This window comes from Aspergillus aculeatinus, assembly GCF_003184765.1.
Source record: "Aspergillus aculeatinus CBS 121060 unplaced genomic scaffold BO66scaffold_5, whole genome shotgun sequence".
In the NCBI taxonomy this organism is placed as follows: Eukaryota; Fungi; Ascomycota; class Eurotiomycetes; order Eurotiales; family Aspergillaceae; genus Aspergillus; species Aspergillus aculeatinus.
In genome coordinates, this window is record NW_020291474.1 from 343,106 (window position 1) to 371,095 (window position 27,990).

Genomic DNA, 27,990 nt, shown 5'->3' on the forward strand with positions numbered 1-27,990 from the left:
AGCTCGTGGGTGCGACCCGATCCTGAGAGATAGTAGTTACTGTACAAAAAGCCTCCACACTCATCCATGGTAATATCATAATTGGTTGATTAGTTGCATATATGTTGGCTAATTGACTGTTTGGTGAGTGATCGCTATTATGCATGATAATGGTGCAAGAAGCCGGTACTCAGGACGTACTTTTGCTGAAGTTAAAACCTATCTCCACTCTGCCCTTCCCTGCCGTTAAACCACCATACTATATACCTCGAATAACCGAAAAAGCAAGAAAACAACGAGGAATGAGCTGATTAGCGCACTAAGACATGACTCTTATTAGTCAACAACCCGGAAATGTCACTCGTTAGAACCGCCTATGATATCAGCTGCTATCTTCTCCGCCAGCATATCTAGAGCAAATCAAGTCAGCATGATTGCATACTTGTCAGGGACATTCTTCTCTCATGGAAAGCGACATACAAACGACCGATTGAGGGTGTCCTGGAGGTAAGAGCGGGAACGCACTTGCGTCCACAACCCTCAACCGACTCACACCAAATACTCTCGCCCGGCTGTCCACAACAGCCATTGGATCATTGCTGGCTCCCATCTTACATGTACAGGCAGCATGATAGATAGTCATGACGGTGCTTCGAATGACTTCAAGGAGTTGCTCGTCGGTTTGAAACTGACTCCCGGGGAAATACTCGTCGCCCTCGACAATCGGAGCAATTGCCTGAAAAGCCTCACGAACTCGTCGATATATGGCAACACAAACTTGTGCATCGGACTCTGTCGCAATCCAATTCGGACTAATTATAGGAAGATCATCTGTGTTGCTAGAGGATATTGTGATGTTTCCACGAGATGTGGGTGCGACGAGCGTGCCTAGAATGGTCGCATATTGTGCCCCGTCGGTAGGCTGGCTGAAGAAAGGGTCCGCAAAGTCACCTGTGTAAAGGGCCGCCGAGATGTACTGCGCATGAGTGCCAGTGAGTACAATTTAGAAGGCCCCCTGAGTCGGAAGACGTACCTCTGCCTCTGGCCAAGTGGGAGCAAACCACGATAGGTGCTGGCTCGTCTCGTCCGAAAAACCTCTGCGCAGGTGCTCTGGAATCTTTTCAAATGCCAGATAATCGCCGCCTGGATTAGTCAACAAACCTCGTCTCTCGTTGATGTATTCAAGGACCTGTTGGGCGAAAAAGGCAGGGTTAGTGGGTACGCTAGTTAGAGTCTGCATAGCAACTCGATATGTAGGCCCGAACATAACATGATCCCACATGTTCTGTCCAACACCTGGAAGATCGACAATCTGCTGTATGTCATGGTCGCCCAAGATATCTGTGGGCCCGATGCCCGATACCATCAGAAGCTGTGGGCTGTGGAAAGCACCTGCAGAAACTATAATCTCGCGTGTGGCTCGCAGAGTATAAATTGATGTCGTGTTGCCGGTGCGAACTACCACTCCTATTGCTTCCTTATTGGAGTTAAAGAGGACCTTCTTAGCCATTGTCTTTGAATATAATCTGGTCTTGGAAATACTGTCATCAATTTGCCCAAAGGCGGTCTCAGAGCTACACCTGGTCCTCTCTGATGGGTGAATGGTCAAACTGCAGTACTGAGCGCCTAGTAGCGTGCCGCTGTTGAAGTCCTGGGTCTCTCCAAGACCTATGTCAAGCATTGCGCGCTCCATCCAGCTGGAAAATGCGACACTGTCCACGGGGTACGATACCTGTAGCGGCCCGCCCTCAGCGAATGCAGCTGGGTTATAGCCCGCCGACGCGTTGAGAGGACGCTCCGCGTTATCGGGAGGCGTGAAGGCGGTCGTACGCTGGAAGAACGGAAGGACACGATCAAAGGTATAACTGTCGTCCTGAACGAGCTCAGCCCAGCGGTCCATTGTGCCAGTGTCGGGTCTGAGTTGCACCCACAATTAGTATAGTGACAAAGGACTAGGGTCACGCAGCAGACCGGTTGTATATCATCAGATTGAGTGCGGATCTGAGTCAAGAAATCAGCATAGCTCTGAGAGGGTCAACATTCAGAAACGTACGATCCACCAACGCATTTCCCTCTGGCATAATGTATATCACGATAATTGGCACCGGGAACACTTTTCGCAACAAATCGCCAGTCAATAGGGGTCGCCGTGTTCACATTCGCTCCAATACCAACGACAGCCATGCCAGGGATCTTCGCTAAAGGATGAGCTGTTTCGTAGAAGTCTCCAGCTTCGACAAGCGCCACGCTAAAGCCATGCTCGGCCAGGCGCGCTGCCACAGTTACTCCTGCAGTACCGCCGCCGGCGACGACATAGTCGAAGACAGCATCGACATCGGGATCGCCTTCCTCTGCACGGTGCAAATGAGCTGCAAATCCGTGAGCTCCTGTGGCTGCGATCAAGAGGTAGAGGACGAGACGTGACAGTGACAGCATGATGCGACGTTTTGAGGTTATGTGATTCCAAGGATGATGAAGGGTAGCAGCAACGACAGAAGCAGCGAGCACCTCGGGCTTATACATGATCGATTACCATAAGTACAGGCAAGAGCGACCCAGTGAGGGGGCACTCATTCCACCCCAGAAAAGCTTCTTCTCTGCCAGAAGAGAAAAGCATACAAGAGTAGTAAGGTAAGTGGGGTAATAAAGTCGGGGTATTAGGGACAAACGGTGACACAATCGAAGATAGAGAATGAGTGCGGTTAGTTTTTCTGTCGATCAGGCCTTCTGCAATGGTCTGCGATTCGTCGCTGCGAGCTTGGTGAATGTCTGCGTACATTGAGCTCACTGTACAACAGATGGAGACAAAAGTGGTGAATGGTTTGTTTGCACCGATGGCTGTCAAACGACCTCCACAGCCTCAGTAGAGACTTTAGGAGATCTTACCCTTCGATTATCATCAAGAACATCATTGATACCGCCGTCTTTTGACATCTATCCTCATCATCAATAGCACTATCAGCTCCACAACCATACTCATCATCGCGCTCCGCTTGGCTCTCTATTCTTTTCCTAGAATACCTATCTCAAACCCCCAGACTCAACACCAACACCAGCACCAACCCAACAACCAACCTCACAATGACAACCTCCAAATTCTGGCTCGAGTTCCCCGACTTCAAGCCTAACCCCCACGCCCCGATCACTGAGGAATTCAAGCGCCTGGCTGCACAGAGGGGCTGGCAGCCGGGCTCCAGGACCTGGCGCAAGCGATGGAACGCCTTCGTCAACATCGAATACGACCGAATCATCGGCAGCCGCCTGGCGTCCCTAGAGGAATGGCGCAAGTTGTGTGCGCTTTTTGACCTGCCTGGACCATTTCCTTCCATCACGAAGTGCAAAAAGGTATGGACGTTCTTCCTGTCCGCTGCAAGACTAGAATAAGGAGAGGAGGTAGAAAGCTCTTTCGCTTTGAGTACAAGAGAGGCTGACAACGGTCGTTCAACCTCCATAGGCATTGTCGACAGTGCATGTCAATCTGGTGGACCTGATCGAATGTCGACAGTTGGACACGAAACCGAAGATCTTCGCCAGCGTCGCGCAGCTTGCGAAATATACCAGGGACACGGGGAAGTTCTTCCACAGGACCCTGGCGAAGCAGGACAAGTTGCTCAAAGTCTTCTTGAGGAAATTGGCCTAGTTGCCCGCGGAGAAGTGGTGTTTCCCAACTGCGCGTTGAGTCCTTCTATCCACGCGCTCGAGATCCCCGTGGGTCCTTCCTGTCTGTACGAATGGCTTTTCGTGTGCGGCTTCGGTTGGGACATGTTGGATAGCAGTAGACAAGGTTGCGAAGCGGTATGTGCGGTGAATCAAGAAAGCCTGTAAATAAGATAGACATATGCTCAGCAGAAAGGTTTATCAGTCAAAAGCATCCGTTCTCTCAGCAAATTTCGACTATTGCTGAGGTTGAGATAAAGACCAGCCTGTTTTCATGCATTAATAATTATGGACAATGTCCAACTAAGATCAAGCGATTTGTAGGAGAAATTCAGAACGTATATTACATAGACTCGATGACCCGATCACAGCGCCTTCTTCTGCCCCTCAAGTCGCTCCCTCTCGACAACATATCCGACTGCGCGAGCAAGACCCTCGTCAACCGGAACAATAGCTCTGTATCCCAGGCGGTACTTGGCCTTGTCACACGAATAGTAGCGTGTCATGCACGAATAGCGCACCATACGTCTGGTCAGTCGGGGAGTCTTACCAAAGAGTCCGAGGACCGTCTCTGCAATCCCGCCGATGGGGCCGAGGGCACTCTCTGGGAGCTCCCACACCTGATGGGGCTCTACCACCTTGCCAGTGAGAGCCCAGGCAGCATGGGTCATATCCCAGAAATAGACCGGCGAGTCGTTGGTGATATTGAACGCTTCTCCATCCACCCGCTCATGATCCAGGGGGCCACCCTGTCCAGCCTCGTAGCGCGCATAAGTCGCAAGCAAGCGGTACGCAGCGAGGGTGTGCGAGTAGGCGACATTGCCCACGTATGTGAAGTCGAACAGGTTGTTGTTGTCTCCCAACTGCATTCGGAGAACGGTCGGCGAAGCCTTGGCAGCGTGTTCCAGGATCTTGAATGTGAATGTCGTGTCCTTCTCACCGTAGATGCCAGCGGGGCGAACAGCACAGGTGACCATTCCAGAGGGCGAGGCGCGGTTGTACTTCAAGGCGATTTCTTCGGCGTCGGCCTACCCGCAACACATGATCTGATTAGCAATTTATTTATGAAACGGTTTGGAGGGGCAATGCCCAGGGGCTTTCGAACGCACCTTGGTTTCTGAATAGTACTCCAGCTGCAATGGTCCCCTGATAAGTGGCCATTCTTCCGTGACATTGATCAGGTCACTCTGCGTATCATGGACCACGGAACTCGAACTCGTGTAAACAAACGCCTTGCACTTTCCGCCCCAGTCGCCACGCTCACCACCCGCAACCTCCAGCAATGTCTTGGTCCCATCGACATTGACCTTGCGCAGTAACGGCTTGTTCCCTTCCAACACGTTCGCGGTAGCGGTGTGAATGACGACGTCCGGCTTGACGGCGCGGAAAACGGACAGCATGGACTCGACAGAGGTGATATCTCCATCGTAGTAGTCAGCTCCAGGAAGACGATTGTTCGTTGTCCGGAGGTCAACAACTGAGACTTTTGCTATGCATCGAGGGTATCGATCACCCAGCTTGGGGTAGTCGAATCTAGTATCACCTTGCGGCTTGGGAAGTGCGACACTGGGATCGGTTTCCGAGGGGAAATTGAGTAACTGGTCCACAATGTGCCACCCGAGGAAGCCGCACCCTCCAACCACCAGGACATTGCCCAATTCGAGAGTAGACCGCTTAGTAGACATGATGGAGGAATGCCGAAAAACAGCCGTACGGGGTAAATGGTGTGGGGGGAGAGGAAAGGAGGGCGAAGGAGACGGAGCGTCGAGTTAGTTGGTTGGGCGGCGTGGACCAGACGGAATACGGATTGGAGGTCCGCCTCCAGAACCTGAATCTCCGGACTGGATCAAAGCTCGGGCCTCCCCGCGAGAAATGCCACACATGAATCGCCATGACTATGAGGCTAACATGATAACGAGACTACCTATCTTTGCATTCTTCTAGTGTTCATTCTGGCATGTAACTGTAGATAAGGCTACTAATGCAAGTAACGGAACGTAAGCTCTTCAAAGAAACAACATTGCAAAAGCATTCTTTTCCCAGCCGCCAGCCACTTTTCAAAATCATGCGCCACTCACAGTAAACACCCATCTCTCCAACATGGCAATGCAATCGCCCGTCCATTCATATCCCTGTGGAATCATTCTCAGAAGCGCGCAAATCTTAAAGTACAAGGGAGAGTTGATGGCACTGAATGTCATTCAGAAAACTATGTCGAAGCCGTGAAAGCCTTTTTCGTCGGAATAGAGTAGAACCTAACCAGCAACCTGGGTCTGTCACGGCCTCGCAGCGCCGACGAAGCTAGGAACATTCAAGCATTACCGCGAGCTTACTCCAATGCTCTCTCAAGTGAGCGTCTCAACTCGCGGTTGTATCTTCTTCGATCCTCGGGCGTTCCCCAGAATAATCGAGAGGCTTCAGGGTTCACTGTTGTTCGTGGATCATAAGGCGGGTTTTCTTCCTCCAGAGCTGCCACGATACCGTCGATATGATATCGCATTTCCTCCGACCGCTGAGGGAAATAACACAAGACACCATCTGGGCTTACACGAACATGGAAGAAGGAAGTTCTCATGGAAACTCGCGGCTGCACTTCTGGAAACTTCGGACTGAGGCGTATATCGATCTCAAATATACCGCCATCCAGATGCGTCATGGGCTTGCCAAAGTAGATGAGCTTCCACACGAACGGATTGTCGTCAACCAAATTCAGGTCGATTGTGAAATTATTCTGGCTTTTCATGCTCTCCATAATCTGTTCGAATTGGCGCTGTAGGTTTACTGCAATGCCCCACTCCTGCTCTTTGGCCACCAGCCCTTCGGCAGACCAGTTGGAGCTTTCCTCATTAAGTGCAGTCTTTATGACCACCAGCCGCTGCTTCAGCTCAGCATAATCGAAGTGGCCGTCCATCGAATTGTTGGCCTGTTCGAAGGGCATCCTTGTGAATTTCTGTTTACGTGGATTTTCCAGCATGGCAGCATCTATTGACTGCATGTAGGCGCTAAAATACCACAAGAAACGTCTCTTGCGAAAATCGACGAAAGGAACGGAAGAGGGCTTGTCTTCCTCCAACAGTTCCCGTTCCTCGTTATCACTGAGTGAAGTACTCGCGTCGCTTGAAGGGGTGATACTCAGAGACGCCTCCAGTGGCTCGATCACCGCAAGTCGAAGTGTCTCGTGGCGGATCTTTATGTAAATTAGAGCTTGGCAGCTACCAGCAAAGTGCGGAGAAGACAGAATTCACCTTTGCAACATAATGTTTCGAGTTTCGTTTATCATGTTCCGACCTTGCAACCTCAAACCCAGGTTCGTTCTCGTAAGGATTGGAGGACATCAGGCTTTGTATCGATATCAGGATCGACTCGAGGCCCTGTGCAGACGACCATTGCTCTTCGCGTGATCCGCGCCATGTTCTGCGATTGACGTTATCAGCCAGGTCTAACGCCGATGGATTGTCAGGCTTCTTACCCAAGGATCGATCTGAGTCAACTTATCAGTTATCAGAACCCTCATGCACTCGCTAGGGGAAACATACAAGCAAACCTTGCCCGTAGCATAGATGTTGGGGTTGAACCGGCACCGGCCACAGTTTGTCGTTAAGGCTCGAACGTTTGGCGGGTGGGTAGGGTAGTCTGCGAATTGTCAGGAGTGAAAATAGTCTTAGTTGGGTAGGCTTGCTGACCTCTCCCAAACTTGATTGAGAACTAGACAGTTGAGACCCGATTAGCACTGGAATAAAAAGAAAGAAGGCAGGTAACGAAGCCTGACCTCGAAGAATCCAAACTGATATGGCGTATCAGGAGGCCCGAGAATGAGAGCATGTACATTTCGGATATCTGAATCATCGTAGTGTACAGCCAGAGCTATGAGAAGACCACAAAGCCCTACTCGTCAGCAAATTTGAACCTTCTTCCAGTGCTCAGGTCCACTGAGGCGTATATGCGCTCATGGAGAGATGGAATACTCACATAGGTCTGCCCCTTGCTGGACCTGTTTGATCTCCTATAATCTCTCAAAGACATTTCATCAGTCAAGTGAGCTCATGACAAACAAAGGAACAAGTATACCCTTGTAAGTCGTAGGATCGCCTGGTTCGACATCCTGACGGGGAGGCAAAGCACGTATAAAGTAGTCGATGAGCTTGTTGGTCGACTAGAACGTTTGTTTGAAGCTATCGAAAGGAGCGTGAGATAGATTTTGATTCAAGTTCGAGCGCGCGCGGGGGGAAAGGTCGATGAGATCAGGATGAGGGGATCTTAGAAACTGTCTGAAAGAAACTGAAATCAAGTGTAGAGAATGTTTCTATCCGAGTCTAGGAAAATGCCTTTCCGAAGTGGGCAAGAGGTTGAAGTGGAAGGTCCCAAAAGGCATTTGCATAGTTGGTGAATAACAGTTTGTTATAGTTAGTGGATAGGTGAGAGTGCAGCTTGTTCTGCCGGATGGGTGGTGGGTGAGTGGGCGAGTTGTAGGCACCGTCGGCGACGGGTGCCTGCCCCGAAGAACAAAGGCAGTGTCTGAACCAACCACTCCTTTATATTGAAATAGTAATTCGACTACAGTACTAGGTACCTTATGATGAAGAAGCTGCAACTGTTACCAGAATCATGCTCATTACACGAGATTCGCATTTGTTTATCTCAACTAATGAAGCCCAGCCGTAGAGCGCAAACACATTGGCCTAGGACTGTTCCCAAGTATATTTACCTCACCGCCCACAAGCGACTATGTGCTACCTTATGTCTTCACCTCCCTTGTCATGTTAGACGAGAGCAGAGGCAATAGATAGCTTATATGTATGATATTGAAGGAAGAAATTAGGAGGCTGTGAGGTGCTGTGTTCTATATGGATCTGTGAGATAATGTCACCTATAGTATAACTAAATATTTTTCTAATGTGAACGCTGTTATGACTTCCCACGACCGCCCCGGCTTTATTGTATAGGAAGATTTCTTAACCAATAGGTCTCGCCTCGTTGTGACAGCATGGTGTCTTCCGCAAGCACTTCCTGAGGTATAGTATCAGAAGTACATGAGCTTACGGGATGTTTTGTCTTCTGTCAAGATGTTCTAGGCTAAGAAACTGCCAACTCGTGCTTTCTGCCTACCACCTGCGATATAGCCGTTCTTGCTTTCTGCGAAGCAAAGGCCGAATCGCGACTCTGAGATCTGAGCCCTATAGGCCTGGAGGAGAGACAGCTGCTAGTAGAAGAGACGTTGTGCCTGTGGGCCGCGAAGTAAGATACGGAGAAGGGGGTCGAAGACATGGAGCGCATAGCGCAATCGGAATGAAGCGATAAGATACTTGCGGGCGGTCGGGAGGCTAGACGGGAATTGAACCAGATTCTAAATCGGGGGGTTCCACAAGGCGAAGCTCGTGAGTATGATTTGCAAAGTTCCTAGACAAGTGTTCGATCGGCCGGGGTGAAAAGCATATCACATAGGGGTTAATTGTCAGGGCAATCATCGTTTACTCCGAGCGAAATCCAAAGATAGGATCCAAGGGGACCACTTATTCTATATTGAGTACTCCGTAGATATCCAGTCTCCACTTTGGCCAGAATTTACAGGGTCTGTTTCTGCCTGAACAATTGTTGCGCTGGCTATTTTTGGCTGACCAGGGGCTTTTTTTAGCCAACAAGACTAAACCATCTGATGGGGTTGTGCCGTTTGTCTGGTGACAACTAAGCTTAAATGATTCTTTAAATTCATCCATCCATGGATTTTGTTGACGTTAAATCCTCTCCAATCCTAGCTGGTAGTCTTCTGCAACTGCCTCAGCCTCAGCCTCTTTCAACCCTTCAGACTGTTGTTGTTGTTTTTTGGGTCCAGTTGCCGGGTAGAGTAATGGATACACAACGCGGGATAGGGGATTCCCACCCGTCCATCGCAGGCGGTGAAAGAGGCGGTAACCCTTCTCACGTGACCGTTTCTAGTGGGCAGAGAGTGCCCAGCAATAATATGGGAGGAGGGCATAGGGGGGGAAGAAGAAAGAGAGGGGAGGAGAGCGACCAAGTGCCCAGCAGCAACAACACCCACCCTCCTCCAAACACGCGATCCCCTCTCCTCGCTCCTATTCCCTTCCACTTAGGTCCCAGAGACCGGGACTCGACTTCCTTTCTCTTTCTTTTGCTATCCAATTCTCTCTCGTCTCTTCCTGGGCTCTGGTGGTCCTCTACAAATACGCCTTGCTGAAAGGGATTAGGAATGGTTGTGATTCCAGACAGCGCACTCCGCCGCTTGTTGGTCTCACTCTGAGCTCCAACCCTTTCCCCATTCCGCTTCCCTCGACGACAGCTGGTTGCGCATCTTGAATCCTCTTTCCCTCGATAATTTCGCATAATCTCCTGTTTTTCCGAGCGCTTTTCTATTCTCGACCAGCTCTAATCTTGCGCCCTGTTTCCCTTGTTTTCTAGTTTCCCCGCAAGTCTCATCTACATGGCGTGAGGAGTGTTGCTACGGAAAAGGTCGCTAACTCCCTTAACGAACCCCGCGCACCAAACTTGGGACGATTACCTCAGAGACTAACGTTGCATACAGTCAAGGTCAACAGTATTTACCTGATAAGCAATCTCGACAATCAGTGCCTCTGCAGCAGTCACATAATACGTCTATTATCTCGTTGTCCCTTCCCCCTCTCCTGTGACCCAGCTTCTCCTACTCCAACCATAGCGGCCGTGCCGTCTACCTCGGGATAGTCCACAACATTCGACTGCAGATCCTGATTTGCCCAATCAAGCCACACCTCAAAGGCATAGTTCTCGACGAACATGCCTCCCGGCGACGTTCCTTTGCCGGACAGCCTCGTGCCGGGCAACGGGGCTGTCCGCCCCAAACTCAACACCAGTGGATATGGCGGTGGTAGTTTTCAGTCGCAAACCCCAACCTCTCCTGCAGACAGTAACATTGCTTTCGACTCGCCTCGCACAAGAACAGGAGGATGGAACGGGTCCACCAATAGCCCGGTCGATGGAGCACAGAACCCAGACGGTCGAATGAGCCGGCGCTTGGAGTCTGGTCACCCTGGCTCGAGAGATCCGTCAACACCAAGAGATCGTAATGGCTACTGGGACAGATCTGCACCACGAGAAAGATCCCGCCCCAATGGCCGACCACCCACGAAGTCTCCTGGCAGCTCGTCGCGGATTTGCAAAAAATGCGGCGAACCGCTCACGGGCCAATTCGTACGAGCTCTGCTTGCAACATATCATCTAGAATGTTTCAAGTGCGAGGTGAGTGCACCATGTCTAAGGAATGGCTGTCGTCTATCTGTTGACACCGTTGGGTTTAGGACTGTGGTCAAATAGTGGCGTCCAAGTTCTTTCCTGTAGATGCTGAAGATGGAAACGGGCAATACCCTCTTTGTGAGACAGACTATTTTCGACGTCTCGATCTTCTCTGTCATGAATGCGGTGGTGCGTTGCGTGGTTCATATATTACAGCATTGGAACGCAAGTATCACATCGAGCACTTCACCTGCTCTGTCTGTCCCACTGTTTTTGGCGCGCAAGATTCATACTATGAGCACGAGGGTAAAGTCTACTGTCATTTTCACTATTCTACTCAATTTGCCCAACGCTGTCATGGTTGTCACACGGCAATCCTGAAACAATTCGTGGAGATCTTTCGCAACGGTCAGAATCAGCACTGGCACCCTGAGTGTTACATGATCCACAAATTCTGGAATGTCCGACTGGCTCCGACCGGCCAGGTCCTGGAGCCGCCTGAGATGGACTTAGACGCCACTGACGAGGAACGCAACAGAGTACGCGACGAGGAAGACGTGATGGAGGAAAAGGTCTACAGAATTTGGAGCATATTGTCCAGTTTTGAGGAGTCATCTGCTGCGTGCATTTCGGATATGCTGCTCCATGTCAGCAATGGCACCTATGTTGATGGTGTTTTTGTTGCAAAAAAGTTCATTGGGCATGTAGACGTCCTCTTCTCTGCCATTGACCAGCTTGCGACAAACATCAAGACACAAGGCATGAAAGGTAAGCGGCTGCGATACACTCGTCTCGCCCTGTTAACAGAAAGACGATCGCTGATCACCAGACCTAGACCTGGCTTATGGACGTGAAGCAAAACTTCTGTGTAAGAAGATTGTTGCCTTCTTTGCATTACTCTCCAAGACTCAGGAAGCTGGCGTGCGTAAACTGGGCGTTACTCAAGAACTCCTTTCACTGGTCACTGGACTCGCTCATTACCTCAAACTTCTCATTCGTATCGGTCTCCAAGGAGCCCTCAAACTTGAAAGAGAAAAGCAAACACCTGAAGGCCTTCACCACTTCCTAGACCACTTGGGAGACTTGGAAGCACTCCGGCCTCTCGACGAAGAAGAGACGACTGCAGATTTAATGGTCGGGGTCGATGTTCTCGCAGACCAGCTATCTGATTGTTGTGCGTCGTGCAAGGAACCCATTGACGATGAATGCGTCATGCTTGGCGATAGCAGGTGGCATATCAAGCCGCCACACTTCTCGTGTGCATCTTGTCAGAAGGATCTAACGAGCACCATCCAGGATTCGCTGTACAATCGGAAAGAAAAGCGGGCATACTGCAACGACTGTGTTACCAAGAATGGTCTTAACCAGGAAACACAGGGAGGTTTCATCCATGTGACCAAACTTCAGCAGTTTATCTTTCTTTTGAGAGTTGCTCTTGCGCGACTCCTCGCCGTTCTACGAGCTGGAGGAACATTCTCTGGTAGGTTATGACGGCCAGTCACTTCGACACCTCACAGAGATACAGAGACACTTACCGTTCGATAGACGATCCCAATGCAGGCCCACAAAGCGGTAGCGACAGTGGTCGAATCCCACCTGGGGGTGAAATGCGCAGGTCAGGCACAAGGGCCAAGTCATATGCAAACGCCGTCAAAGACAGTCCCGAGGGCTCGTCACTCGAACAGACTGTGGGCGAAATGCGACGCTTGCGATCTATCCGGAACGAGCGCACCCTGTCAACAACTTACAGAAAGGCTCGAGCTTCTCGAATAATTGATGGGCCAGAGGGTCGCAGCGTGCGGCCGGGATCATCAGGTGGCGAGGCCTCGGATCCACGGGGCCATGGATTTCAGATTGTAGAGGAAAAAGATGCCAACGGAGAGACGGTCACTGAGCTGACATTTGGCAATCAGGACGCATTGACTTTGGATGATATTCCTAGAATCGTTGCGGCCGAACAAGCCAAGGAACAACGGCCCAATGCTTATAAGCATGCCGGCACCAAGCTTGTTGGCACCACCGAGCCCCTTCCAAAGTACAACTACGGTCATCAGCGTGGCGTTTCGGGTGCAGGTTTAGAGCAGCATCTGATCGAGCAGTCAGGGCGGACTAAGAAGTACTTTTCGGAACTTTCTGCTCTGGAGTACTTCATTGTCCGACATGTTGCGGTCTTGTCCATGGAGCCATTGTTAGATGGGAATTTCACTTTGGAAGAACTTCTCTCGTTGATTGAGTCGCGCAAACCCACGATCTGGAATATCTTTGGTCGAGCTTTCAACAAGGAAGCGAAGAAAGGTGGGAAGAAGAAGGGTGTCTTCGGCGTCAGCCTCGACTTCCTTGTTGAGAAAGAAGGTACAGAGTCTAGTCACGGTGTTGGCCCAGGAGCGCTTCGCATTCCTGCCCTCGTTGATGATGCTGTCTCTGCGATGCGCCAAATGGACATGTCTGTCGAGGGTGTTTTCCGAAAGAATGGCAACATTAGGCGCCTGAAGGAACTCACCGAGATGATCGATAACAGGTATGAACAGGTAGATCTCACCAAGGAGAACCCTGTCCAGATTGCGGCCCTCCTCAAGAAGTTCCTTCGTGAGATGCCAGATCCACTCATGACATTCAAGCTGCACCGCTTATTTGTGGTATCTCAAAGTAAGTTTGATGGCCCTTCGCAGCAATGTCCGGCTTGTTAACGTCGCCACAGAGATCTCTGATCCTGAGAAACAAAAGCGCCTCTTGCATCTCACCTGCTGCTTGCTTCCCAAAGCTCATCGTGATACCATGGAAGTCTTGTTTGCCTTCCTGAACTGGACTTCATCCTTCTCACATGTCGATGAGGAGTCCGGTAGCAAGATGGACATTCATAATTTGGCAACTGTGATAACACCGAACATACTTTATCCCAACACCAAGGCCAGTACCGTGGACGAGAGCTTCCTGGCAATTGAGGCTGTCAACTCTCTGATCACATACAATGATACTATGTGCGAGGTATGCTGTCCAGCTTCTCCTTCGTTTACTGCTGCCTTCTAACAATTTTTCTAGATTCCCGAAGACTTGCAATCAGTCCTGAACGACCCTACCTTCTTCAAAGAGAATAGCGAGGTGACTACCAAAGATATCCTCAAGCGCTATGGGGACATTGCACGAGGCAGTATGTCTCAAAAGCCCCTCAATGGTGGCGAGACTGTCACAATTACCAATTCTACTCGCGGAGCGAACATTCCTACGTCTGCACGCATTGAAACGGACGCCTCCCAAGATGCGGCTTGGCAGGCACAGAGCTCAGTTCGCCACGTCCAAAGCCCTGGGGGACTTGGCCACTCTACAAGCACTGGTCAGACCGGTATGGACCTTGGTCCTGCATCGGCTAAAGATTACCGTGAGCGAAGCACGAGTAATAGCAGCCAGCAAAACACCGTCCAACCTGATGGGCAAGGCCAGCCGATGCCTTACCGACCCCGTCCAGGCGCGGGACCTATGGGTGTTGCGGGCTAAAATAACAGCTAGCCTTTGTTTTCGGCGATGGCACCACACTGTCACTTTTCTGCATAGTCTCGAAGATATTTTCCTGATACAATAATCGCCAATATCTCGTTTGAGCTCCAAAGACTGCTCTTGGCGTATGACTGGGCCGTTCAGCGTTTATTCGATATAACATGGTTGGATGGAGTTTCTTTCACCTTTTGAATTGAGATGATTATCGATGTTTGCCAAAACAGTCGGCTCGAAGATTCTCTTGGCGGATGGTTGTTCTTTTCTTCTTACCTTGTCTTTTGTGCTCTGGCAACTTGAAGCGCATTTGCATTGGCCGTGGGTCCCAGTACGACTCACTGCACCCTTAATTTGCTTTCTACCTCGATGGGCTAATTACGGAGGTCCGTCTGTCCGTCGTGACCTTGTTAGGTTCATATTCTGGGGGACTTTGGGGTCACTCTTGTCCCATCTTTTCCATCTTACCCACCTTTTTCTTTTCTCGCCCGTTGTTATCTCAAAGCCTTGCCTTGCAGCCCTTTGCGTTTTCACAGCTCGAGACCCAAAGCATACAATGCCAGGGGCATTTCCTTTCTTTCCCTTCCCTCGATTTCTTTTTCTTTTCTTTCTGATTTCTTGAACACCATGGTGTTTCGCAATCTTGTGCCTTACTAACTCCCATTCCACTGTCGTGTGAGATTATCCTGAGTGGGGCGCACTAGCGAGGAGAGGGCAGCTTTCTTCTTCTTTACTTTATTTCATTTTCTCAGGCAGTTCCAGATTAACTGCGAAGATACCTGTGCCGAGCCATACGATATTTCCTTTTCTCTTCTTCTCTTCTACCTTTTTTCACTTTCTTCATCCCTTCTCTTCTATATCCATTCTGTTCCACTTTCTTCCACTCCAAAACCATACGACCTAACCCCCAGCTGATATCCCGACTTGTTTGTCTCTTTTTTTCTTCTCTCCAGCATCCCATGTGATGTCTTTCTATTCTCTCGTCCCCTCTTATTTCCCTTTTTCTTTTCTCATTCAGCCCCCGCCTGCCCTCATAAAAAAAGAGGTGTAATTTACTAGCGACTATGAATGAAAGACATTATCATAGTAGCTGCCACTTTGATAGGCTTGACAGTGTGAAATTATGAAATTTAGTGTTCCATGCTGAGAGCGGTTTTAATGCTGTCAAAGAGACATTGAGGCTAATTAACAGGCAAATGCATGCTGGATCCAAGTAAACACAGTCGTAATTCAACAAAGACAAACATGACACCTGGTAATGTCTCTCGATAATTGATCCGATGCATTGGGCAAAACCAAAACAACGATAGAAGCTGTAATTGACATGAAAACTCCAAATAATTTACCCCAAGCCCCCTATACGCCTTCGATACCTAAAATTAACTCCTGAATCGCACGCCCCCCGGTATCAAGCACAACACCACGCGGAACTCCAATCATATACAAAGCAACAATGGAAGGTATCAAAATGACTTAGGTCGCAAGTAAGAACCAAAGGCCGGAAGTCAGGTTCCTATCAGGCTCGCTTGCGCAGAACCCTCCGGCCGGCTGCGGGGGCGGCTTCACCGCCGGCCGGGGTGGTGGCTCGCTTGGTCGTTGTTCCTGATGCGGCGTTGCGTTTAGCGGCGACGGCCGCGGAGGCTTGGGTGCGGCCGCCCGTATTCTTCCGGGTAGCGGAGGAGGCAGTCGCGGACGCAGTGGCACCACCGGCGGTCTTCTTGCTGCCCGTGAGGGTCCGGGTTGGCTTGGCCGCCACGGTGGTGCCGGAGGAGGCGGACGAGGAGACACTGTCCCGGCGGTCGACCTGGCGCGTCGCGGGCCGCGGCAAGGGCGAGCGCAGGGTCTTGCTTGTCGTGGTTGCGGCGCGGCTTGCCGGGCGTCTGGTGGCTGCTTGGGACGAGGGCCTGACGACGGATGTCGAGGGCGCGTTGGTGCCGCGAACGGACCGCAGGCCCGGCATGCTGGCGGAGGTGCCCTTGAGCGGGCTGGAGGGCTTGAGGGGGGACATGGGTCGGGAGAGGTAGGACGATGTGGGGTGGGGGTGGTGGTTGGGTTTCTCAGGCGAGGCGACGCGTAGAGGGGATTGAGGGTACGTCCGCGAGTTCGAGGTCTTGGGCGACAGGATCCGGTAGTCGTTGGCGCCCCTCATCTCCTGCGACACCACCCGCGAGGTTCCCGCTGCTGCTCCGGGTTTGGCCCGGCGTTTGGGGTTCTTGAGCACGTCGAGCGACTCTCCGCCGGGGGCGGGCGCGTTCTCTTTATCGGAATAGATGCCCTCGTGGCTGGTTTTGGGGGGGGGAAAGGGTCAGTGAATTGAACCACCACGATATCGAGCCCCCCTTTCCCTTGGGGACGACTCGGAGAGAGTATATCATCTTACGCCGTACCTTTGTTTGCGTACCCTGCGGGAGCCGGGACTGGCAGTCGTCGCTTTGCGCAACCTGGGGCTAGCGGAAATGGTTGCGAAATTCCGGGATGCTTTGGCTGGGCTGAGCAGCTTGCGTGGGGATGTGTTCTCTTGGTGTGCTCTCATGTGTTTCTCGAGTAGTTCGCCCATGTTGGCTCTGCGGAGTGCGATGGGAATTCGGTTGATGCGTCGCTCGATCCGGGCGCGTAGGTCGTTGGCTTGGAGAGCATACTGAGCACGGAGTTTGCGGGCGCGTTCGGTGACTGCGACAGCGGTTAGTACCGGAATTGAGGGATGAAGATTGTGCTGTCCTTGGAAGCGTACTTTCGAGCTGGAGGTTATCAATGAGAGCCTGTTTCTGGTTGCGTGTAATCCGAAGCTTCTTCTTAGGTGGGCTGTTGGTGGGTGTGATGGCTTCCTCGTTGTGGGACGCGTCCTCGGGGGACTTGCGTTTGGAGGCAAGGGACGCCATTGGGATTGAAGTAGGTTGCTAGCGATCGCTGGACTGTAGACGTGCAGGACATTCAATGCAAATTTCAAAGGCTGGAACGGAGCCAGAAGGATGATTGTGTCGAGAAGTGCGTCTGAATTGAAGGGAGGGAGGAAAGCGGAAGAGTTGGCAGGCGGGAGAGAGTGTGTAAGAGAGAGGATAAACAACCTTGATTGAAGTGCTGACTTAATTCGTGGTTAGCTCCGACCGGGAGAGGGTGTGACATCTTGCACTGCAGTCCCCGTCCCGTAAGTTACCTCTCTCTCCAGCACCGCAGCTCTCACTCTCCTCCATCAATCTTCATCTTCATCCACCCCTCCAATCATTTCCTCTCCATCTACTCACAACGTCTTCCTATTTTCGGCATCTACTGCGCCTAAAGCTATCACCTACTGTTACTTATATCAATCACTGCCGTCGTTCCTAGTAACGCCAAACCCTCGCCAAGATGGAAGCTACCATGATCATGTCCGTTCCTCTCTTCCACCCCTCCCTCATCTCAAGCTTCGTTCACCCTGGCTAACAACCCATGCAGTGTGGACAACAGCGAAAGCAGCCGTAACGGTGATTACACGTAAGTACCGCGAAGTCTCAGCAATGGCCATCGAACCTTCTTCTCTCGTTCCGACCGCTGACAGCTGAGCTGCCAGATCGACCCGATGGCAAGCACAGATCGACGCTGTCAGCGTCATTCACACGACCAAGATGCGCGTACACCCCCAATCCGCCGTCGGGCTTATGAGCATGGGAGGAAAGGGTCCCGAAGTCCTGTCGACATTCACCACCGATTTCGGTGGTATATTGGCTGGTCTGCACCGCACGAAGATCGGTGGCACTGCCCACCTTGGCTCCAGCATACAAGTGGCCGGTGTATGTCTTACAATAACAACAACTTCCCACAATCACGATGAGTATTCAAAGCAGCTAACCGGACGGCAAACTACAGCTCGCCCTCAAGCACCGCTCCGAGAAATCCCAGAGACAGCGCATCATCGTATTCTCCTGCTCCCCCATTGAAGAAGACGAGAAGACGCTCGTGAAGCTCGCCAAGAAGATGAAGAAGAACAACGTGTCCATCGACGTGATCGCCTTCGGAGACCTCGAATCCGACCAGACCAAGAAGCTCGAGGCGTTCGTCGAGAACGTCAAGGGTGGCGACGGCTCCCACCTGGCCATCATCCCGCCCGGCGACAAACTGCTGAGTGAAGAGCTCCAGGCCACGCCGATCCTGGGTGGTGACGGCAGCGGCGCCGGTGGTGGCGCCGGTCCGGACGGCGGGGACGGGGGCTTCAACTTCGAGGATGCGGCGGAGAACGATCCCGAGCTGGCCTTTGCCCTGCGTCTGTCCCTCGAGGAGGAGAAGAACCGACAAGAAAAGGAGAAGCGGGATCGGGAGGAACAGGAGCGCAAAGTCAACTTGGAGGGTATTCCCGAGGAGGGTGGTGAGGGTAGCGGAAGCAAAGACAAGAAGGATGACGGTGACAAGATGGACACCGCTTAATGTGTGAGGAAATTCTGAAATGATCCTCGTGGATGACCTCCTTTTTTTTCTTCTTCAATCTCTGATGCATACCCGGCGTTCCTTCTGATGTGTACTTGCGTTAAAGTTTTCTCTGGTTTTTCTGCTTGGTTGTAATTGTAGAACGTGGGTTCTAGAGTCGACCCCCCCGCCCACACGACAATCCTTTTGAGAAAGGCTTGCGGTATCTATATGGGAATTCTATAACATCATAATCGTAGTCCTATGCCGGAGAGAACCGCGACGCATATATAAAGAAAGAAAGAAAAAAAAACGGAATTGATGGACGAACGCCTCCCACGAAAGAAGAAAAGTAAAAGGAACACGATACACCAGTGCAATCATTAAAAGTTTCCGTCGGCGAAAATCGACTTTGAATCACGCCCAACAGGAGGCCAATCATTTTTCCTCTTCCCTTGTTATGACAACAAAGGCAAGAATGATTTCTATTGAATCAGAAATCCTCACGTCCGCCCGCGCAACCACCCATTCAGATTCCGATCAAACGCCTCGCACCGCACCGGCATCTCCAACTGGTAGAACGGGTTCTTCATGACGAAGTCGGCGTAGAACTCGTAGATCTTCTTCATCACCACCTCGATGTTGGCCATGTGCGGGTCCGTGAAGAGGAGGAACTTGGTGCCCGTCAGCGTCTGGAAGCACGTCAGCCGGAACTTGTCCGTCTCGAGGGACTCTAGCCCCGTCGCGGGCACGCCGGGGATCGGGTACGTGTATGAGGTTGCGGAGACGGATGGTGTTGTCGCTGCCGCTGTTGTCGTCGTCGTCATCGGGGTGGAGGTGCCCGAGGGGGAGGCGAGGTTGGAGGACGCGCTGGTCGGGGTGGAGGATATTGCGGTTGGAGCGAGGAGGGGGAGTTTCGGGGTGATGGTGCGGGTGATGGCGTGGACGCTGTTAGAGGTTATTTAGTTTCGTTTCTTCTAGTCCTAATGTACAAAGCATTCGTCTCTCGGGAAGAGGCGTTTGGCACCAAGGTCCATCCATACCCGTGAAAGGTTCCGGCGAGAACGAGGTAGTCGTTTGTCGAGAGCTTGCGGAGGCCCGGTTGGAATTCGCGCTGGTAGATTAGACCTCCGGCTTTGTTGATGATGATTAGGGAGAAGACGGTCCTGTTTGGTTTTGAGTTAGCTGTTTGCCTTTCGATGGGGTGGGGAGGGAAGGGGGAATTGGGAGTTGGAGTTTGGGATTGTGGTTGCGACGTACATGGTGATGAGGGGGGAGGGAAGAAGCTATGTCAGTCGTAGGAGTAGTATCGGACGATCTTGTCCTTTTGAGTGGTTTCAGGATCTGCGGTCATACGGCATCACAGACGCTTTCTCTTCGATTCTTGGCAATTGATGTGTAGAGGACGAAAGATCTTATTTTGTCGTGATTTCATATCAAATTGTTTGTTGTTCTGATCATTATACCAGGTGATTATTGCGGAGGTGTTGTTGGCCGCCGGTGTCTTCCACTGCGGCCGTCTCGCTCACCGCTTTCGATGGGAATGTCCTTTGGGTGGACCTCGAAATAGCCCGCGGTTTTCTCCGCACTTGCCCACATTGAATGCATCTCCTGGGACTTTAGCGGAGCCCTGCATCGAGTCTGCAAGTCTACACATCTACATGGTGCACATAATTGGTCTTCTAGGAAAATACAATGGTCAAGGATATGGCCCATTGACCGGAAATCTGAATTGTCATACACGTCAACGTGATGAATTGCGTCTAATCATAAAGAACTCTCAATGGAGAATTGAATCACATGCGGCATCATGACCGGACAGCCACGACGTCTGTCACTTCCACGATATTCTATATCAAGCAATAAGTTAGCAAAGACAGAGTTCCCACAATGCATCCGCCTTCATATACTCGGGAGACAAGAGATAAGAAACTTACCGGCCGCCCCTGCACCACATGCTCCGTCTCAAACGACCGAGTCGTATACCGCACCTCCCCCTCCCCTCCCTTACCCCCAGCCCGCACATACTCCAGATAATCCGGCGCGCCGGGAATATCCGTGTTATCCGCAATGACCTTCGACCCGACATGGAACAGCGCCAGCTCCTCACACAGCTGCAAGTCCGAGAGGTAGAACTTCTCCCAGTGATCGAAGAACGCCATGTCGACGCCGCCGGGGGCGATCTTGCCTCGCTCGACCAGCCCCCGCAGGGACTCGGACGCGGGTCCCACCAGGACGTGCACGACCTCCTGCAGGCCCACGAGCTCGATGAAGTCCCGCGCCACCTGGGCGATGGACTCGCTCACCTCGAAGGTGTAGATGTGGATGTCGTTGTCCGCCGAGGGCCCGTGCAGGTCGCGCAGGATGGCCGCCCACGCGATGGCGGAGCAGCCGACGTAGGTCCCGAACTCGATGACGGTCTTGGGTTTGGGCTGCATGGACTCGAGGTGCTGCTTCGCGACCCGGAGCTTGGTTTCCTTGAAGTTCATGAGGTGTCGCGTCTGGCTGTATTCGTCGAGCGCACGGTACAGAGCCCATGGGTTGTTGCGGTAGGGCTCGGTCGTGGGTTGGCTGAAGATGTGGGCGTGCGCGGCTTGAGCGGCGGCTTCGGGAGACTTTTTGTTCCAGGAAGAGGTTAGATTTTCTGGGGATGTTCTGTAGGTAGGTAGGTAGGTAGGTAGCGGTGGGTGGGTGGGTTGGAGACTCACGTGCGGAGGCATGTTGGTGGGATTGGTGTGTATGAGTTGGTCTTGGGTACAAGTGGTTGGTGTCGAGTCAATAATAGGAAGAGCTTGGGCTTTGAGCGTAGAGGCAGTGTATTGGAGGCTGGTGATGACCGTGTCTATTGTGGACATGAAGCTTTTATACACGGCTGCTGGGCGATCTGCAAATGCAGACGGCGGTGACCTTCACCTGCCATCTTCGGTTCTGAGGTCAGTGGTCCACCCTATGACGAACGCCTTTCTATCTCCGAGAGGCGTATTCTTTGGCGCTTTTGACTGGCCCTATACACACAATTCCGAATGGACAACATGAGACCATTCGTCACGACCATCATTGAAGCCTCTGTGGTGGATATCATTGCAGGAGACTAGTACTAAAATGAGTTCTCCGTCCGAGATTCTCGGAGCTCGGTACTATATAAAGTAAGCGAGACCGAGATCTTATCGCCGAGGAATCCCACCGCCCACCGCTGCATACAAGATCCACCTCGGCTCGACGATGAGATGATCGCCTTACGTCGGAAGACTCGGACGTTGTGGCAGTGCAAAGTGAAGGCAACTTACCGAACGGCTGTGAGGCCTGTAGAAACGAATCTATAGCTTGACTGTGTAGTTTTGATTCACCCTGTAGAGACAGTTCGCAGTATTGTACACATTACTCCTCCCGTCGAGGATTGACCAGCCCCTCATTATTGAACTCATATCGCGTCTCCGCATCCTAAACCGATAAAAGCGTCAGTCAACCGCCCAGCAACAACTGCATGCCAAACCCTCATCCGAAGAACGAAAAAGAGCGCCACTCACCCAGTATTCCTCAAACCCCACGCCGGCACAAACCTCCTCATACCGCAGGATCTGCGGCGGCGCGCCGACCGTAAAACTCCGCTTCAAGCCCTCCAGCGCCTCGCGCGTACTCTTCAACCGGGCCGCCACCAATGTCCAGGGATACGCGACGGCCGCGAACCCCAGGCCCGCCAGCTCCGTCGCCGAGAGATTCTCCGTCCTGCCGCCCTCGATGATGTTCGCCAGCATAGGCACGTCCAGCTCCGCCACACAGCGGCGCATGGCCTCGCGGTCGGGCAGCGCCTCGACGAAGATGGCGTCCGCGCCGATCGCGATGAATTCCCTCGCCCGGGTCATCGCTTCGTTCCACCCGTGGATGAGGGCGTCCGTCCGCGCCAGGATGAAGATGTCCCGGCCCTGGCTGCGCGCGTCGACGGCGGCTTGGATCCGCGCGTAGGCTTCGCCCCGTGGTACCACTGACTTGCCTTTGGTGTGGCCGCAGCCTTTTTTATTTGGTGGGGGATGTTAATTTGGTGGTTCATGAGGGTGGGGAGAGCTGGGTGGGACCGCGGGGAGGGGGGTGGATAGGGACGTACGCTTCGGCCAGGTCTGATCCTCGATCATGACGCCGGCGGCCCCCGCGGCGGCGAAACACTCGACCGTTCGTTTGACGTTCATAGGACTACCGTAGCCCGTGTCCCCGTCGACCATGATAGGCAGGTCGGTGACGATGCGGGCGGTCTCTTGGATCTTGTGGCACATGTCTTCCATGGCGATGTACCCGGTGTCCGGCAGGCCGTGGGCGCTGGACACGGCAAAGCCGGAGAGAAAGATGAGTGGGAAGCCGGATTCGGCGACGAGGCGCGAGGAGAGGCCGTCGTAGGTGCAGGGAAATGCGAGGATGGTGGTTGGGTCGCGGTGGGAGGTTTGGAAGAGGGTGCGCAGGTGCGAGGCCTGTGGACTGGGCAGGCGGCCGCGGACATTTTGAAGGGTGTAGGTGAGGGTTTGAGGTTTGGCTTGGGAGCCTGGTGGTGATTGTGAGGCTGTTGCTGTTGTGCTGTGCTTGCTAGCTGAGGGGTGGGCTGGTTGAGTGTGATTGAAGGGGTACGGGGTCATCTTGGGCCGGTATGACTTGATTCTGAGGGTCCGTGAGATGTAAAATGTGTTGAAGTGGCAGAAGATACAGACAATGGTTTGTGGTAAGCATTTCTTTTGGGTGGTAGTTTTGTTGTTCAACCTGTTGATGTCACGGCGGGGGATGCTGAACACATGACTGCCGATCCATCTATAGCGGGGGTCATCCACTTCGGAGTATCAATGCTGCTGTGTAGAACACCACAGTCGTTGGCCCTGGGTTGAGAGCAGCACAGCTGTCCGGGGAGAGGCATTCCCCAACCATGAGCGGTTAGTACTATAATGTGAGTTTGGCGAATTCCTTTTCTGTCTCGTTGGGGTGATGTTGAGAAGTTAACCAGCTGACGTGGAATCGCAGTCTCGAGACGAAACCATGAATACCATTGTGCCTATTCTGTACCATGAAAAGATAGCTTGGCTACATCAAGGTCAATCTACCGTACCACTGCAATCACATTTGACACATTGTTATTCTCCTTTCAGGCGACAGCCAACAGAAACAATTGGAGAGCTCCTTGGCAGCATGACGGACATTCATCCACTTAAGATACCAGGTTTCGATTTCAAAGCATCCCGATGACGACTGAGCGCGAGGGGCTCCTATGTCGAGGCCGCTAGTGTACGGGGAATACCAGGATCCGCTGGAAATCCATATTCTAGAAGACCTGGAATTCAACCAACGACCAGAATACCGGCCACCAACACGTGGGCACATTCCGTAGGCCCGACGATAAGCCAAACCGCGTTCTTCACCCTGTCAGCCGCACGGACGGTCTGCGTTTCATGAAGAGAGTCCAAGCGGATGGAATCAGTTCGGGGGCCAAACTCAGGGACCCGCCGCGGGAAGTCATGCTCTAGAAACCGGTCGCCACGTGGAAACCGGTGTCGTTTGGGCGACTGGGCGATCAGACCATGCTGGTTTTAGTCCGGGGCTAAACTGGGCTGTTGAACAGATTGTCACTGCTAGGTTAGTCGGTGGTGGGTCGAGTCTAGTCTATGGGCGAATATCTATGGTATGTGTGGATGACTTTGGGGAAACGTAGATTTATGTGTATGATGTATCGATTGATATGCTAATATATCTCTTTCCTTCTTGCTCCAAGAGTGGGTATTGGGTATTGGTAGACAGCGTGATCGCACAGACAGACAGTAAAGAAAACACCATATACTCCTCTTAACCAAAGATGTGAAATACAGGATATCAGGTCGTAAAGTGTCGTCATCAAGAAAGGGGGGACTGGCATAAATTAAACCGATAGAAGTGCAATAGCCTGAGGCATCAGAGAAGGGGAGAAGAGAAGCCAGCAGGGCAGGAGAATTCATCTCCAAGGGAAGGGGCATTTAGTTAGTCTTGTCACAAAAGACAGCCAACTTCAACTCTCCGTCCACCCTCCGGATGATGCCCTCCTCTATAGCCCACTGCCGCAACAACAAATCCTCGCTTTCCTGCTCGAGGTTGTCCTTTTCATAATGGCGACCAACGTGCTCCATTCGGTCGTTCCAACTGTGTGCGCCAACAAATTCCTGTCCACAGAAGCCGCACTGGCTGTGAAGAGGGGGCTTGCGTTGCTCGTGCCAACATCGTGCCCGCACAGCCTCCAGGCTCTGCTCAAACGCCTCCCGTTCTTCTTCGGTCTCGGGCGACTTCCGGTTCCGGTACACCCAGGGGGCATGCATGCGACGCTGGTGCTGAGTGAAGAGGTCTTTGCGGTTGAAGTCATTGACCAGGTGAGATTCGTTGTATGCGAGGGGCTCGTGCGGTGAGCTGAGGTTTCTCTCTTTGCTCAGGTTGTCCAAGCTACAACGCCCCACATCGCATCGGAAAAATCCCAGTTGAATGTGCTGAGAGATCACATGTCGCTTCCACTCGTTCTTCGACACGAATGTGCTGGGGCAGCCATAGTGTGAAAAGCTGCAGGTATATACTCGACTGGGTGGTGGGGTGTTCTTCTTCGCCGTTGCCCTTGAGCCAGCACGGGCGCTCGTAGTGGTGCTTGTCTTGCTGGATGGCTTTCGAGTCGGCTTGGCGATGCGATTCTTGCTGGCTTTCGGTGCTTTTCGTGGTTTGACTTGGAACTTTGGCGAGTCACAAGCGGCGCGCTCCTCCTTGGCCGGCTGGCCACAGATCGACATCTCAGTTGTGAAACTGGTCTCACAGTTCGAGAAGGCCCCCTGATACGAAAATATGGCATGCGTGCTCGGTAAGGGTAGTTCAGGCTCAATCTTCACCATGGACTCGGGTTCTGGGTAGATTTGTGAAGGCGTCACCAGATAGTCAACAACAGCGGGCGAAGCGCACGGCTCATATGCAGATGGAGGTATCATGACATCGTCACAGGTATAAGGAGGAGACATATAACATCCCATATTCATCCAGTTCGTGTCGTTGCACTTGGGACTTCCCAGCGCCGGCGAAGAGGTGGGCTCGCTGCTCCAGGGAGACGAGAAGCCTGTCGTGAGAGTGTCGATATCATCTCCCATGCTCGTCCAGGACATGTTAGATGTGGGATAAAGGCCTTTCATAGGGATAGCTTCCGGAGTGAGATGAGGTTGGAGGCCTGAAGGATGTTGACTCATCGTGGGGTCCGTATACGACGACTCATACTTGCAAGGGTACAGTTCATAATCCTGGGGAACACTAACCCCGGGTGCTGGTTGGGGAACATCGGAGAAGGCTGAGAAATGGTCCATGATATGGAAATGAAGAAGCAAGCAAGAACTCGCTTCGAACTATAGATTTGTCTGTACACAGGACCACAACACAGTCGGGAAAGAAAATGTTTGGCTCCATGTGTCGCGGCAGCCAGGGGCATTTATCTTTCAGCTGGACGACCACATGGCTATGATACGGGAAATGGGGCACTGTAGCCCGAAAAGAGCCCAGAGTCAAGGCCATTGTTGAGCCGCATAGGCTCAATGGGCCGGGCGATTATTCGTCGAAATTGTTTGCGGGATGGATTGATGATTCCATGCATTTTGAGAGACCCAAAGCAGGAAACCCCTGCAGCGGCATCTAGCCCGGGCTTCAGGTTCTGGACATCTGGACGATCCATTTTCATTTCCCATTTCCCAATATACTTTTCTTGACACTAACGCTCAGTTCAGTCACGCTATGAAGGGGTCCCCCCTGCCAGTTTGTTGGGATTATCGCGCACATCTTTTCCTGAGAAGTCTCTGGAACAAAGCAAACCGTTGTTATCATCTAAATTTACAAATTTACTGCACAGAAGGAAGCATTCCAATCCCTCGTGGCTCGCACAGCCCAGGTTTCATGCGTGCACATTCCAAGTTTCCACTGATTGATTGGATCTGGGGGGTTGCTTCCTTCTGTGCCCGACGAGTCTCCCCCAGAGCCCCCAGAGTGCCTGCCATTCAGCCTCAATTTAATTGATAGGCAGTGTTGCGCTAAGTCGGCGTTAGCTGGGCCAAACCATACCAACAGGGTTTAGTTAATTTGACTTGTCGGGGGCCAAAACCCACCCCTGGGCCCATCTGCCTGCCAGCGTTGACTTATTATCGCCTCCGCACCAACCACAACCTTCAATAACGAGTCATTGAGCAAAGTCGGTATCGCTCATGCAGGGGGTCTCAAACAGGTAAAAATCCACAGCGATCATCACTTCGTTCAGCTGCGTGGTGACTATGACTGGTTGCCTCTTTGCGCACCTGTTGGCTTTTCCCCGGGCGCGATTTGACCCTGTCGGCGAGGCACGCACCCACCGCATCAACCCGCGCCACGCTGTCTTTTGATACGCTTTTGGCATGCATGTCCCACCTGGAAATAATAATAATAATAATGACGCTCCGACCTCATTCTCCAGGCGTACCGTTACCCGCTAAACGTCTGACAGGCTCACGGATCGTGTGTCTTCCGTTAGCACCTTGGTCATCCTCTTGAGATGTACGGAATAATTATTCTCATCATTATCGTGACTCGCCAAGGATTCCTGATATCATCCCTTAGACATGGCAAAGGGTCCACATTTCTTTCCCCCTTTTACAACCTTGAAGTATAGTTGAACATTCGGTATGCTTGAAGCAGCGGTTGCTCTCCACTTCGTCCTATTTTCTTTTTGGGGGCCAAATTGGTTCCGATGGACCACGCGACAACTCCCGCGCTATGCAGCGATTCGACAGATCGGTATCTCTGTTATGAAACCAACTAACGGGGGGGGGGGGTGGTTGAGGATCGACCTGGGCTCGACTATTCACACCATAAAGGGAAAGGTCAGATTGGTGATTATCAGAAGACGAAGGTTTCGCGACCGATGGCTGAATATTCATCATCGTACGTTTTAATTTCGACAATTTCGAGAGACCGGCAACTAGATACCTCGAGGCGTTCATCGGTGGCTGAGGGGTTGGCTGTGCTGGGAATGCATCCGACCGCTTCGGTGAGTATACACAGGGATCATGGATATCTGGCAAGGCGCTTTTCTATCGCGGTACGACATCGGCCACCGCTTCTTTATCCTGTCACTGCAATACGTAACCCGTAGGGCTCAAGGAACTTTCGGAAGAAATCCGGGTTTCTTCCTTGTCCACGGCGGTAAGATGTGGTTCGGAAAGTGGAAAAGAAGCGGTGCAGCCCCAGTGACTCCACCACTGCAGCTAAACTGACTCATAA

The 27,990-nt window shown here is 52.1% G+C and overlaps 13 protein-coding genes across 13 annotated transcripts; 3 read left to right on the forward strand and 10 right to left on the reverse strand.

Annotated features, from left to right (window-relative positions):
- Positions 1-255: 255 nt before the first annotated feature.
- On the reverse strand, positions 256-2,415 carry BO66DRAFT_417716 (GMC family oxidoreductase; the record flags this gene model as incomplete). Its single annotated transcript, XM_025649701.1, has 4 exons — positions 256-389; positions 460-955; positions 1,013-1,895; positions 2,033-2,415. 4 exons carry the CDS (start codon positions 2,413-2,415, stop codon positions 337-339), a joined length of 1,815 nt encoding a protein of 604 aa, XP_025507732.1. The 3' UTR covers positions 256-336.
- A 645-nt stretch (positions 2,416-3,060) lies between these two features.
- Positions 3,061-3,619, forward strand: BO66DRAFT_314439 (uncharacterized protein; the record flags this gene model as incomplete). Its single annotated transcript, XM_025643436.1, has 2 exons — positions 3,061-3,324; positions 3,434-3,619. The coding sequence occupies 2 exons, from the start codon at positions 3,061-3,063 to the stop codon at positions 3,617-3,619; spliced, it is 450 nt and encodes a 149-aa protein (XP_025507733.1).
- Positions 3,620-4,001: 382 nt separating this feature from the next.
- On the reverse strand, positions 4,002-5,321 carry BO66DRAFT_434903 (C-3 sterol dehydrogenase/C-4 decarboxylase; the record flags this gene model as incomplete). Its single annotated transcript, XM_025650808.1, has 2 exons — positions 4,002-4,664; positions 4,746-5,321. The coding sequence occupies 2 exons, from the start codon at positions 5,319-5,321 to the stop codon at positions 4,002-4,004; spliced, it is 1,239 nt and encodes a 412-aa protein (XP_025507734.1).
- A 215-nt stretch (positions 5,322-5,536) lies between these two features.
- On the reverse strand, positions 5,537-5,862 carry BO66DRAFT_175731 (uncharacterized protein). The gene has a single exon (XM_025642333.1). The coding sequence runs from the start codon at positions 5,758-5,760 to the stop codon at positions 5,584-5,586; it is 177 nt and encodes a 58-aa protein (XP_025507735.1). The 5' UTR covers positions 5,761-5,862; the 3' UTR covers positions 5,537-5,583.
- On the reverse strand, positions 5,614-8,100 carry BO66DRAFT_388553 (ubiquitin-conjugating enzyme E2). The gene is made up of 7 exons (XM_025646587.1): positions 7,705-8,100; positions 7,606-7,639; positions 7,406-7,500; positions 7,320-7,341; positions 7,173-7,269; positions 6,882-7,050; positions 5,614-6,823 (listed from the first exon to the last, which is right to left on the reverse strand). Exons 1-7 carry the CDS (start codon positions 7,735-7,737, stop codon positions 5,966-5,968), a joined length of 1,308 nt encoding a protein of 435 aa, XP_025507736.1. The 5' UTR covers positions 7,738-8,100; the 3' UTR covers positions 5,614-5,965.
- A 1,285-nt stretch (positions 8,101-9,385) lies between these two features.
- BO66DRAFT_175805 (uncharacterized protein) lies at positions 9,386-10,190 on the reverse strand. Its single transcript, XM_025642334.1, has one exon. It carries the CDS (start codon positions 9,973-9,975, stop codon positions 9,553-9,555), a length of 423 nt encoding a protein of 140 aa, XP_025507737.1. The 5' UTR covers positions 9,976-10,190; the 3' UTR covers positions 9,386-9,552.
- A 36-nt stretch (positions 10,191-10,226) lies between these two features.
- On the forward strand, positions 10,227-14,456 carry BO66DRAFT_175860 (GTPase-activating protein LRG1). The gene is made up of 6 exons (XM_025642335.1): positions 10,227-10,866; positions 10,926-11,628; positions 11,696-12,340; positions 12,406-13,506; positions 13,559-13,845; positions 13,900-14,456. The coding sequence occupies exons 1-6, from the start codon at positions 10,405-10,407 to the stop codon at positions 14,350-14,352; spliced, it is 3,651 nt and encodes a 1,216-aa protein (XP_025507738.1). The 5' UTR covers positions 10,227-10,404; the 3' UTR covers positions 14,353-14,456.
- Positions 14,457-15,484: 1,028 nt separating this feature from the next.
- Positions 15,485-17,373, reverse strand: BO66DRAFT_388557 (uncharacterized protein). The gene is made up of 3 exons (XM_025646588.1): positions 17,078-17,373; positions 16,734-17,016; positions 15,485-16,628 (listed from the first exon to the last, which is right to left on the reverse strand). Exons 1-3 carry the CDS (start codon positions 17,223-17,225, stop codon positions 15,863-15,865), a joined length of 1,197 nt encoding a protein of 398 aa, XP_025507739.1. The 5' UTR covers positions 17,226-17,373; the 3' UTR covers positions 15,485-15,862.
- Positions 17,374-17,680: 307 nt separating this feature from the next.
- BO66DRAFT_388558 (proteasome regulatory particle base subunit RPN10) lies at positions 17,681-18,964 on the forward strand. The gene is made up of 4 exons (XM_025646589.1): positions 17,681-17,711; positions 17,779-17,817; positions 17,894-18,113; positions 18,190-18,964. Exons 1-4 carry the CDS (start codon positions 17,692-17,694, stop codon positions 18,742-18,744), a joined length of 834 nt encoding a protein of 277 aa, XP_025507740.1. The 5' UTR covers positions 17,681-17,691; the 3' UTR covers positions 18,745-18,964.
- Positions 18,965-18,989: 25 nt separating this feature from the next.
- BO66DRAFT_388559 (trafficking protein particle complex subunit 4) lies at positions 18,990-20,204 on the reverse strand. The gene is made up of 3 exons (XM_025646590.1): positions 19,984-20,204; positions 19,767-19,889; positions 18,990-19,671 (listed from the first exon to the last, which is right to left on the reverse strand). Coding segments are annotated over exons 1-3 (570 nt in total). The 5' UTR covers positions 19,986-20,204; the 3' UTR covers positions 18,990-19,226.
- Positions 20,205-20,320: 116 nt separating this feature from the next.
- Positions 20,321-21,734, reverse strand: BO66DRAFT_341666 (putative O-methyltransferase). The gene is made up of 3 exons (XM_025644438.1): positions 21,432-21,734; positions 20,661-21,338; positions 20,321-20,573 (listed from the first exon to the last, which is right to left on the reverse strand). Exons 1-3 carry the CDS (start codon positions 21,576-21,578, stop codon positions 20,532-20,534), a joined length of 867 nt encoding a protein of 288 aa, XP_025507742.1. The 5' UTR covers positions 21,579-21,734; the 3' UTR covers positions 20,321-20,531.
- A 335-nt stretch (positions 21,735-22,069) lies between these two features.
- BO66DRAFT_388562 (isocitrate lyase/PEP mutase family protein) lies at positions 22,070-23,428 on the reverse strand. The gene is made up of 3 exons (XM_025646591.1): positions 22,826-23,428; positions 22,251-22,732; positions 22,070-22,164 (listed from the first exon to the last, which is right to left on the reverse strand). The coding sequence occupies exons 1-3, from the start codon at positions 23,343-23,345 to the stop codon at positions 22,102-22,104; spliced, it is 1,065 nt and encodes a 354-aa protein (XP_025507743.1). The 5' UTR covers positions 23,346-23,428; the 3' UTR covers positions 22,070-22,101.
- Positions 23,429-24,704: 1,276 nt separating this feature from the next.
- Positions 24,705-26,338, reverse strand: BO66DRAFT_313815 (putative C2H2 finger domain protein; the record flags this gene model as incomplete). The annotated part of the gene is made up of 2 exons (XM_025643402.1): positions 24,705-26,086; positions 26,227-26,338. 2 exons carry the CDS (start codon positions 26,336-26,338, stop codon positions 24,705-24,707), a joined length of 1,494 nt encoding a protein of 497 aa, XP_025507744.1.
- Positions 26,339-27,990: the final 1,652 nt, after the last annotated feature.

Excerpts from the sequence above, each read along its gene's own strand:
- BO66DRAFT_175805 (XM_025642334.1), bottom strand. The coding sequence starts at position 9,975 with ATGCGAAATTATCGAGGGAAAGAGGATTCAAGATGCGCAACCAGCTGT.
- BO66DRAFT_388559 (XM_025646590.1), bottom strand. Across the intron at positions 19,672-19,766 it reads CTCGCCGGAACCTTTCACGG|CGTCCACGCCATCACCCGCA; the intron begins GTATGGATGGAC and ends AACCTCTAACAG.
- BO66DRAFT_388558 (XM_025646589.1), top strand. The coding sequence starts at position 17,692 with ATGGAAGCTACCATGATCAT. Across the intron at positions 17,818-17,893 it reads AGCCGTAACGGTGATTACAC|ATCGACCCGATGGCAAGCAC; the intron begins GTAAGTACCGCG and ends CTGAGCTGCCAG. Across the intron at positions 18,114-18,189 it reads CCAGCATACAAGTGGCCGGT|CTCGCCCTCAAGCACCGCTC; the intron begins GTATGTCTTACA and ends GGCAAACTACAG.
- BO66DRAFT_175731 (XM_025642333.1), bottom strand. The coding sequence starts at position 5,760 with ATGGACGGGCGATTGCATTGCCATGTTGGAGAGATGGGTGTTTACTGT.
- BO66DRAFT_175860 (XM_025642335.1), top strand. The coding sequence starts at position 10,405 with ATGCCTCCCGGCGACGTTCCTTTGCCGGACAGCCTCGTGCCGGGCAAC. Across the intron at positions 10,867-10,925 it reads TAGAATGTTTCAAGTGCGAG|GACTGTGGTCAAATAGTGGC; the intron begins GTGAGTGCACCA and ends CGTTGGGTTTAG. Across the intron at positions 13,507-13,558 it reads CTTATTTGTGGTATCTCAAA|AGATCTCTGATCCTGAGAAA; the intron begins GTAAGTTTGATG and ends ACGTCGCCACAG.
- BO66DRAFT_341666 (XM_025644438.1), bottom strand. The coding sequence starts at position 21,578 with ATGTCCACAATAGACACGGTCATCACCAGCCTCCAATACACTGCCTCT. Across the intron at positions 21,339-21,431 it reads CCACCAACATGCCTCCGCAC|TCTCCCGAAGCCGCCGCTCA; the intron begins GTGAGTCTCCAA and ends TGGAACAAAAAG. Across the intron at positions 20,574-20,660 it reads ATGTGGTGCAGGGGCGGCCG|AATATCGTGGAAGTGACAGA; the intron begins GTAAGTTTCTTA and ends TGCTTGATATAG.
- BO66DRAFT_388557 (XM_025646588.1), bottom strand. The coding sequence starts at position 17,225 with ATGGCGTCCCTTGCCTCCAAACGCAAGTCCCCCGAGGACGCGTCCCAC. Across the intron at positions 17,017-17,077 it reads TGATAACCTCCAGCTCGAAA|TCACCGAACGCGCCCGCAAA; the intron begins GTACGCTTCCAA and ends CCGCTGTCGCAG. Across the intron at positions 16,629-16,733 it reads CGCAGGGTACGCAAACAAAG|CCACGAGGGCATCTATTCCG; the intron begins GTACGGCGTAAG and ends CCCCAAAACCAG.
- BO66DRAFT_388562 (XM_025646591.1), bottom strand. The coding sequence starts at position 23,345 with ATGACCCCGTACCCCTTCAATCACACTCAACCAGCCCACCCCTCAGCT. Across the intron at positions 22,733-22,825 it reads GGATCAGACCTGGCCGAAGC|GCTGCGGCCACACCAAAGGC; the intron begins GTACGTCCCTAT and ends CAAATAAAAAAG. Across the intron at positions 22,165-22,250 it reads TGGGGTTTGAGGAATACTGG|GATGCGGAGACGCGATATGA; the intron begins GTGAGTGGCGCT and ends TTATCGGTTTAG.
- BO66DRAFT_388553 (XM_025646587.1), bottom strand. The coding sequence starts at position 7,737 with ATGTCGAACCAGGCGATCCTACGACTTACAAGG. Across the intron at positions 7,501-7,605 it reads CCAGCAAGGGGCAGACCTAT|CTCTGGCTGTACACTACGAT; the intron begins GTGAGTATTCCA and ends GTCTTCTCATAG. Across the intron at positions 7,051-7,172 it reads GCTACGGGCAAGGTTTGCTT|AACATGGCGCGGATCACGCG; the intron begins GTATGTTTCCCC and ends CGTCAATCGCAG.